The following is a 9,367-nucleotide window of genomic DNA, read 5'->3' on the forward strand; positions in this document are numbered from 1 at the left end:
AACTAAAATTGCGTTTGGTAGTTTAATTTTTAAAAACATGTATATAATATTTAAACTAATAATATATTAAATAAATATATTAAATAAACATATATAATACAAAAACGGTTTCAGAAAAGAGGGAAGAAAATGAAAAAAAAAAAAAAAGTAAAATCCGTTTTTCAGAAAACAGAAAATGAAAACGAGAAAATGAAAACACATTTTTTTCGTTTTCTGATTTCCACAAAAAGACAAAAACGTTTTTGGTTTTGTTTTTTAAAAAAAATTGCACCAAACACGTTTTTAACACCCGTTTTCATTTTTTTGCTTTGAAAACCGTGAAAAACGAAAACGAAAATGCAAACAAACAGACCCTTTTTTTTCGTTTTCTGATTTTCACAAAAAGACAAAAACGTTTTTGGTTTTGTTTTTTAAAAAAATTTGCACCAAACACGTTTTTAACACCCGTTTTTATTTTTTTGCTTTAAAAACCGTGAAAAATGAAAATGAAAACACAAACAAAGGCCTAATAGTATTCTTACTAAATTCTTTTGAAAAATATGCAGATTTTTTCTTACTCAAAATATAAGCAAAAGGTACTATCATACGTATCCCTGAATAGAAACTAGGGAGACAGTAGTGTTTAATTGGAAAGCAGTGCCGTCTCTTTCCTTCTTCGGTTTGCGCTGCCATTTAACCGCAATAATATATACTGCGTGTCCTTGAAGTTTTCCCGCTCAGGCATTAACACAAACATTTGGCGTACAATCGGCGATAATGAAGTACGTCGTGGTCACCGGAGGCGTGGTCAGCGGCCTCGGCAAAGGCGTCACCGCCAGCAGTATCGGCGTCGTCCTCAAGGCCTGCGGCCTCCGCGTCACCTCCATCAAAATCGGTTCTTCTCTCTCTAGATTCTCAATTTTTGAAATTAGTTTTTTCTGAGTATTGCCTTGTGGATCACAATTCTATTTGGCGTCTTAATGTAGATATAATTTTTTTTTAAATTGCGCAATCATTGCGTTTGGACTTGAGGATTGATCTATGAGTTATGATTTTGCGTTTTGTATTTGTTTCCAGATCCTTACTTGAATACAGATGCTGGAACCATGTCTCCATTTGAGCACGGGGAGGTTTTTGTTCTTGATGATGGTGGAGAGGTATATTACTTTCCAATATCATAGTTTGCTAAATTGTAATGGGATGTAACGAGGGAAAGGGAAAGTCTTTGAAAGGAAAATGAAAGGAAACGAATAAGAAATGAAATTATTGATTTATGGTTTAGTGTTTATTCATTCATTCCTAACTTTAGGAAGAGGAATCCTAACTATCATGGGAGATGTATTTTATTTTATTTTATTTATTTATTTTTTCAGTTCACTGCTTGTATGTGCTTTGACAGGTTGATTTGGACCTGGGCAACTATGAGCGTTTCTTAGATGTGACACTCACAAGAGATAATAACATTACCACTGGGAAGATATATCAGGTACTTATTTTTTTTTTAATTTTATTTTAACGGAAATATATTCCTATCTACTTGAGCTTTTAATAGTTGCTGTGAGTGACAATGGATATCCATTTTTGATCAGTCTGTTCTCGAGAAGGAGCGTAAAGGTGATTATCTTGGAAAGACGGTCCAGGTTAGGCTATGTGCGCACCGGATTCATGCTCTCTTTGCGTCCTTGCTTAGAAAAACTAATGATAATCGGGATTTCATTGGGTTTGAATGGATTCTAGGTGGTTCCTCACATCACTGATGCCATTAGAAATTGGATAGAATCAGTTTCTGCAATTCCTGTAGATGGAAAAGTGGGAACGGCGGATGTTTGTGTGATAGAATTGGGCGGGACTGTTGGTAAGTACTAGCTAAAGCAAAGATGCATATGTAGTTTGGAAGATATGTTCTGTTATCTATAACCTTTGCATTTTTAGATTTTAGTTTTCAGCAGATTATCTAAATACTGTCGCTTTTCTTAGGTGACATTGAGTCAATGCCGTTCATAGAGGCTCTACGGCAATTGTCCTTTTCTGTTGGTAAGGCCACAACACATGCTGATTGTAAATGGAACATATTAATACTACTTAAGTTTTAACTTTTATTTTTTTCTCCGCTAATAAGAAACTTTACTGAAAACATGAGGAAGCAACTAGTGCATGGTGACCACAGAGGGTGCCGCCTCCTCAATTGAGAAAGAACCAGTACCACAGCTGATAGTCTTAGCAGCCCAATGGGCTAGACTCTAGAGAGTTACAATCTCAAGACACCCAAACAAAGGAAATCGATGAATGCTTAGATAAACCCTGAATAGCTTACATACATACATATAATTAGATATATATGCGTTTTGATTGATACACAAAGGAAATCAATGTTTATACTCCTTAGGCTGATTCTGATTGTTATGCATACAGGTTTATCTTGGGTATCTTTCATATTTATTGCTCATGTTGACTAAAATTTCAAATGCTCTTCACAGGTCCGGATAACTTCTGTCTCATTCATGTCAGCCTAATACCGGTACTCAGTGTCGTTGGAGAGCAAGTAATGCACAATAACTTGCATATGACTATTTGTGGACTTTTATAAGGGCACTGCAATTTAGTTTTCAAAGTTTCTTAGATCGATGGAGCTACAAATTTATATTGGTGTTTCGTCATGTTTTCATGGCTTTCTTTTCTAGTTTTGTTCCTTCTTTGTGGTGACAATAACACTCCGTTACTGTGCAGAAAACAAAGCCTACACAGCACAGTGTACGGGAGCTGAGAGCATTAGGCTTAACTCCCCATTTTTTAGCATGCCGTTCTTCTCAGGTAACCTACATTTAAAGTAGAAAAATAATCATTTTAACTAGTCTCACAGGTTGGGTAATCCTCTATATTCCTTGATAGTACACTTGAGTTAAATTTGACTTAAATAGTTGAGAATCGTGTTCTTCACAGATATATATTTGTACAGAGTTGCCAAATTACCAACTTTTTCGTTGTGCTATAGTGTTCTAGGTTACATTTAAAGAGTTACTTAAAATCATCTGCTTAGTTCTCGTCATTATATAATTATGCAACTTTGATGTGCCAAGATTGAAACCACTTTTTTTTGTGACTATATTGCAGCCTTTACTGGAGCCTACGAAGGAGAAACTGTCTCAATTTTGTCACGTTCCAGTAAGTTTATGCTGAAGTTAATCTCTCAGATCCGTTTTTTAGACAGATTTTTTCTTCAAAAGTTCTGGTATTTACAAGTTCTCGTGATCTCTCAGGCTGGTAATATTCTCAATATCCATGATGTTCCAAACATTTGGCACATTCCTCTCTTACTTAGGGTGGGTTTACTGCAGTTCTTTCTTCTTCTTCTTCCCCCCTTTTTTTTCCTCCTAAGGCCTAAGTGCTGTTCATATTTCATTTGGCGTTATTGTTTGTTTATGTTTGACATGGTTTCTGTTCAGAACCAAAATGCCCATAATTCAATTCTCAAGCAACTGAACTTACTCGAGTAAGTTTCTTCACATTTAAAGATTAGAGTTTGATACTTATGTATATCAGTATGTTCAAAATTAGTCAAGAATTTAATAAGCAAGGTGTATACTTTTCAAGAAGTTGTTTTGTCCGTTTATTGATTTATTTCTTCCGAACTTCAGTTGATTTGATTGTTTATGTTGTTTCTTTTCCCCTCTGAATCCACAACAACAGTGAATGAGTCATATTTACATATATAATTAGTTATAATATGCTAATGGTAGTACAACAAAACTAATTGCACCATCAACGGAGAGGACTTGTAGAATGCAGTAAAGATGACGGTATTAACTTTATTATTGAAATCCTTTCTCAGCATTGCTTCACCACCTGATTTACGAGACTGGACAAACATGGCTGAGACTTATGATAATCTTACAAATTCGGTTGGTATCATAACAGCCCATTTGCGGTAGTTTTGAAACAGTTGTATGTCTTTATGCCATGAGAAATAACTCTTTATCTACAGGTCAGGATTGCACTGGTCGGAAAGTATGTCGGTCTTACGGACTCATACCTGTCTGTTATGAAGGTGCTGTAGCTTTAATACGTCCTCATGTAATGTATTCTATGAAACTGTGATGAACAAATTTGATAGATACATAGAGTTCTCATTTAAGAAAGTTCTTCCTGCTTTGTTGAATAGACTTTTAAAAACAAGTTGGTCAGTTTGACTCGCAGAAGGTAACAACTCTGCTGAAATATGCTTGCAGGCTCTTCTTCACGCTTGCATTGCGTGTTCTCTAAAGCCATCAATAGGCTGGATTGCAGCTTCTGACCTGGAAGAGGATAGTGCAAAACTGGTATTGCTTGAAAGTTACAACTATGGGAGATTTAGGTATGAATTTATCTGTCAAGAATTATCTTATGCAGACTTTTTTCTTTTTCATACAGACACCAGAAGCGCATGCCGCTGCATGGGAAACCCTGAGGGTAAGCGTTATCACTTTGCCCATTTAACTGCCCTCCACTTCCCTCTGTCCTATACATTCTTCTCTTACTGATATGGGGTCCTTGTATATTTGAGATATCAAACGTCACAATCAATACTGTCTTAACGCTATTACTTCCACAGAATGCAGCATGTGTCTTGGTTCCCGGTGGATTTGGAGATCGTGGAGTGAGAGGAATGATGTTGGCTGCAAAGTATGCCAGAGAGAACAAGATTCCTTATCTTGGAATTTGCTTGGGCATGCAGATTTCCGTGATTGAGTTTGCTAGATCTGTAAGTGATTGTGTTCTTTCAACATCACATTTTCCTTTTGTTTTGTAATTTATATGTCGCACTATTGAAATGCTTTGTTTAGGTATTGGGTATGGAAAGGGCAAATAGCGAAGAGTTTGATGATCCAGATGCACCAGATCGATCCAACCATGTGGTGGTTTTCATGCCTGAGGTACGTGTGTGTCGTGGTGTTTTCTTGCATAAAAATTGTGGATGCTTCTTATTTATTCCATGGGTGTTGTTCCATATCCACGGACAGGGTTCCAAAACGCACATGGGAAACACAATGCGACTGGGAACTCGAAGAACGTTATTCCAGACGCCTGACTGTATTACCTCAAAGCTGTATGTGATTTATCTGTTACTCTCTAGCGTCAAAATAATAACGGCCTTACATCATGCATGTTTTCTTTTGCTTCGGGCTTCAGGATACAGCCCTGTCCATCACCACTTAAATCTTCTGAGATAGAGTTCTCTCTCTTGTATCTTCCAATCTTACATATGTCTACTTCTTACTTCTGACAATTTTTAGGTACCATAACACGGAGTATGTGGATGAACGACATCGTCACAGATACGAGGTTATTCTGTAAATTTTATTCCAGATGGAAATATTATTTTACAAGACTTATGGTGTATATATGGTCTATTACTTTGCCAATTTTATGATGCAGGTAAATCCGGACGTTATTGGAAGTCTTGAAGAACATGGTCTAAAATTTGTTGGAAAGGATGAGAGTGGGAAACGGATGGAGGTGGGTTTCTGTTTCATTGGAAAGGGTATACATATATGTCTATTCTTTGTCAAAAATACCAAATTTTTTTTGATAAATTGAACTTCATGCTCGGTAATAAAAGATCGAAGCTCATTGAGTCTAGTTTTGTTCTGTATGTTATTTTCCCTTTTCAGATCATGTTGTAGATGCATGTTCCATTGGTTTCAACTATAGAAGCTTTCGTGTTTTATTTGTGCTGCAGATTTTGGAGATTCCGAATCATCCATTCTACGTAGGAGTTCAATTTCATCCAGAATTCAAGTCACGGCCTCGGAGGCCCTCACCTCTGTTTTTAGGTACCCGCACAACTGATATTCTACATCTCACAAACCATTCAGACCTGAAATCATAGATGTCATAATATTTGCAATCCCCTTTGAAAGTGAGCAAACGTATTTAAACATTCTTAACGTTGCGATTGTAATTTGTAGGTCTTATATTGGCAGCAACAAGGCAGTTGGAAACATATCTCAAAAGGGCATGAAAAGGGACGTTTATAGAACCTTCTGTCTTTAACCTTAGTCCTTAACGAACATTCTCTCAATAGATGAGGGGAGGCTGACGCTTTAATGGCAGACGAAATTCATGGTGCTCACAAAGTGGACACCTAATATGGAGCTTGTTTATTGTTGCTGACTTCAATTTTTCTTGCCCGTTTGGTTTGAAGCTTTAATGTGATTTAATCAGTCGTCTGAAAAGATTTTTGTTGAGGACATTGGGCTACTCCAGGCAAAATTGGATTTTTCTTTTCTTCCTGTTTTATGCTTTTGTTCTTTTATCTTTCTCAAGTAAAAAAGTGGAACACTTTTCACTTTTACCTGTGCATAATATATAAAGTCCAATTATTTGTTGGAAGTGTGTACGGCCAAATAATTATTTGATTACATTGGCTTAGTTTGGTATTATTTTTCTTCTCAAAATCAGCTTCTGTTTGTAGTGAAAGTTAATTTTAGTGTTTAGTAAATTTCCTCAAAAGTGATTCTTGAAGAATTTTTCAAGAATCTATAGTCAAAATCAGAAGCAGTTTAAAGACAATTTTAGCTTTTAGATTGTGCGAGAATTATGATAGTACAATTAATGAAATTTTCATAATACCCTTAATTAAATTTAAAATTTACAATCTTTTCAATCTAAAATTCAGACTCGTAATTAATATAATAATAATATTGTAATAAATAATATCATAATTGTATTAATAACTCTAATATTGTTATTTTATCATATAATATGATATTATAATAATATTATAATTATTATAATAATATGATATTATAATTATTATATATAATATATTATATATTATATTGTATTGATATAAATAATAATGATTATATAATATAATATAATATATTATAATATAATATAGTTGTAATTTTTAATTATATTATAACTGAAATATTAATATTTCTTATGTAATATTATAATATGTTTTATAATATTATAATTATATTGACCATTTTAATAATATTATTATTTATATCATCATTATATTATATGTTATTTAATAATAATTTTATTGTATTATATTGATTTTTGAACTATTACACTGATTTTTAAACTAGCACAGCTACTATAATTATAATTTACCAAATACTCAACTGCTTTTTATAACATCTGTTTTTTCTTTTAGCACAACTAAAAATAATTTTTTCAAAATCTATGGCACTACCAAACTAAGCCATTATTAGCTTTCGCTATGAGAGTTGTGATCTCCCACGACTTCTAGAATATCTGCTGGCAGCAAATTTATTTACACCCCACTCCAATAATTGAATACTTTTGGTTAGTTGCCAATTCTATTTCGATTTGCTATTACCATGAACCAAATATTTGCGTTCTTCTTGTCACTTGTTGATTCTGAAATTAACAAGTTTTACTTACATTTACTCATTAAATCGTCAACTTTTCCATTTACCTTCAGGCTTCAGCCGTTTCATGGAAAAGGAAATGTGTGATTTCTACTTTGTAGATTGGCGTAAGCCGACTCATTTTGGTATTGTTCTGAAAATGAAGAAACAAGTAAACAAACTATTTCCTTTTTGAAATTGCCCACATTTGTTCATTTATAAATTCCGGGCATATATAGAAAAAGGAAATGAAGGTTTACATTTTCTCAAGAAAACCAATATATATAGAGAGAGAATTGAACACCTACCAGGGGACGTACCACCAAGCCCAACCAAAACATACATAGAATAGATATAACGTGCATTGTTATGAGCTGTAAAGGAATCTTCTTTAGTTAAGTAGTTTACTTCCAACATCATCAATTTCCTTTTGTTTGTCGATTAGTTTCAAGCCTTATTGATACATTAAAAATAAATATTAAAAAAAAAAAAACACTGAAACTGAGCAATTTTATGAATCAAAACTCTACTGATCACGAAATATTTATTTATGAAACGATCGTATACATTACTCAGAACTCAACGAAAGCCTCTGGTATCTACAAAATGCCGTGGTACCAAAAAAGAAACTAAAAAACAAAAAAAAAATAGAAGACATATTGAAGCACTCAACATGTGCCTCTGTTAAGCATCTCATTGTACTGCAAATACGAAATCTGTCTCTGCAGCTTAATCTGCTCGTAGAATTTAGCTATAAACTCTTCTGCCCTCGTATCAATATTGTTCTCTTCATTGTCGTTTTCCTCATACGACACATATTCTTCCTCCTCTTCTTCGTCTTCCTCACCGTATAAATTATCTTGATCTTCACCGTTGGTCAGAAAACTCTTCCTCGCACAGTCGTAAACGACGTCGTCATACTCGTCCCGGTCAAAGTCCACCACCGGAGGGTTCAAGCAAGGAATGTGGCTATGGAGGAACCGCATGGACGAGGAGCCGTTAACTTTGACGGCGACGCGTGGGAAGATCGGGGTCCTGTCGAAGGAGAGCTGACGCTCGCCGTAACGGATGATTCCGTGACGACGCGGCGTCGTTTCAATGTTATGATGACCGAGGCCTCTCAATAACTTGGGCAAGAGGCGGAGCTCCGTCGCTAAACGGCGTTTAAAGACACCGCCTTTTCGAGCCCATAATAGCGCCAGCCGCAAAATGTTCCACGCTCTGCGTCCCACGTCGGAGTTTCTCTTCCCCATTTTGATTGATCCAATGTTAGTGTTGATTGTACTAGTACTATAATAAGTCCTCTTTTTTTTTTTGGGAGTTCCTTCTTTTGTGTACGAGAAGTGAAAATTTGAAAGCTTTTTTCTTTGCTTTGTTGGAGTTGAGATTTTTGGGTCTTGAGAGTGGCAATACATATATGTGTGTATATATAATATATGCGTGGGATATATACGCGGTGTGAGTGATTGTCTGCGGGAGAGAGAAGGAAGAGGACAGAGTGTTTGGTGAATTGGCGTTGAGATGTGAACTTCGGCGGTGGGACCCTCCAGAGGGGGACACGCCTGTACGCGGGAGTGATCAAGCTTTTTTGAGTTATTACAAAACTGCCCCCCTTTTTGTCTGCTTATTAAGTATTGTTTTTCCCATCTAAAATCTGCTTCTACTTGTAGCAGAAAGTTGATTTTAGTATTTAGTAAATATCTTTAAAATTACTCTTTGAATAATTTTTTAAGAATCTACAGTCAAAATCAGAAGCAGTCTAAAGATAATTTTAGCTTTTAAATTGCACGAGAATCAACATAATATAATTAATAAAACTTTCATAAGACCCATAATACTCCTAATGAAATTTAAAATTTATAATCTTTTTAATCTAAAATTCAGACTCATAATATAATATAATAATAAATATTCTAACAAATAATACCATAATTATATTAATAATACTAATATTATTATTTTATCATATAATATGATATTATAATTATTTTAATAAAATGATATTATAATTATAATATAATATTATA

General features: G+C 34.6%; 2 protein-coding genes across 2 annotated transcripts; one reads left to right on the plus strand and one right to left on the minus strand.

Moving 5' to 3' along the window:
- Window positions 1-526: 526 nt before the first annotated feature.
- Window positions 527-6,413, plus strand: LOC21390851 (CTP synthase). Its single transcript, XM_024170094.1, has 22 exons — window positions 527-874; window positions 1,057-1,136; window positions 1,379-1,465; window positions 1,569-1,619; window positions 1,717-1,834; window positions 1,957-2,013; window positions 2,457-2,521; window positions 2,707-2,790; window positions 3,091-3,141; window positions 3,237-3,299; window positions 3,423-3,469; window positions 3,809-3,878; window positions 3,962-4,024; window positions 4,206-4,295; window positions 4,387-4,425; window positions 4,568-4,717; window positions 4,800-4,889; window positions 4,977-5,062; window positions 5,250-5,298; window positions 5,392-5,472; window positions 5,696-5,789; window positions 5,925-6,413. The coding sequence occupies exons 1-22, from the start codon at window positions 757-759 to the stop codon at window positions 5,975-5,977; spliced, it is 1,686 nt and encodes a 561-aa protein (XP_024025862.1). The 5' UTR covers window positions 527-756; the 3' UTR covers window positions 5,978-6,413.
- Window positions 6,414-7,854: 1,441 nt separating this feature from the next.
- Window positions 7,855-8,727, minus strand: LOC21390852. Its single transcript, XM_010105083.2, has one exon. The coding sequence runs from the start codon at window positions 8,591-8,593 to the stop codon at window positions 8,009-8,011; it is 585 nt and encodes a 194-aa protein (XP_010103385.1). The 5' UTR covers window positions 8,594-8,727; the 3' UTR covers window positions 7,855-8,008.
- Window positions 8,728-9,367: the final 640 nt, after the last annotated feature.

Source organism: Morus notabilis, unplaced genomic scaffold (genome assembly GCF_000414095.1).
Source record: "Morus notabilis unplaced genomic scaffold, ASM41409v2 Scaffold1526, whole genome shotgun sequence".
Classification (NCBI taxonomy): Eukaryota; Viridiplantae; Streptophyta; class Magnoliopsida; order Rosales; family Moraceae; genus Morus; species Morus notabilis.

Excerpts from the sequence above, each read along its gene's own strand:
- LOC21390852 (XM_010105083.2), bottom strand. The coding sequence starts at position 8,593 with ATGGGGAAGAGAAACTCCGACGTGGGACGCAGAGCGTGGAACATTTTG.
- LOC21390851 (XM_024170094.1), top strand. The coding sequence starts at position 757 with ATGAAGTACGTCGTGGTCACCGGAGGCGTGGTCAGCGGCCTCGGCAAA. Across the intron at positions 3,470-3,808 it reads AAGCAACTGAACTTACTCGA|CATTGCTTCACCACCTGATT; the intron begins GTAAGTTTCTTC and ends ATCCTTTCTCAG. Across the intron at positions 3,879-3,961 it reads ATGATAATCTTACAAATTCG|GTCAGGATTGCACTGGTCGG; the intron begins GTTGGTATCATA and ends CTTTATCTACAG.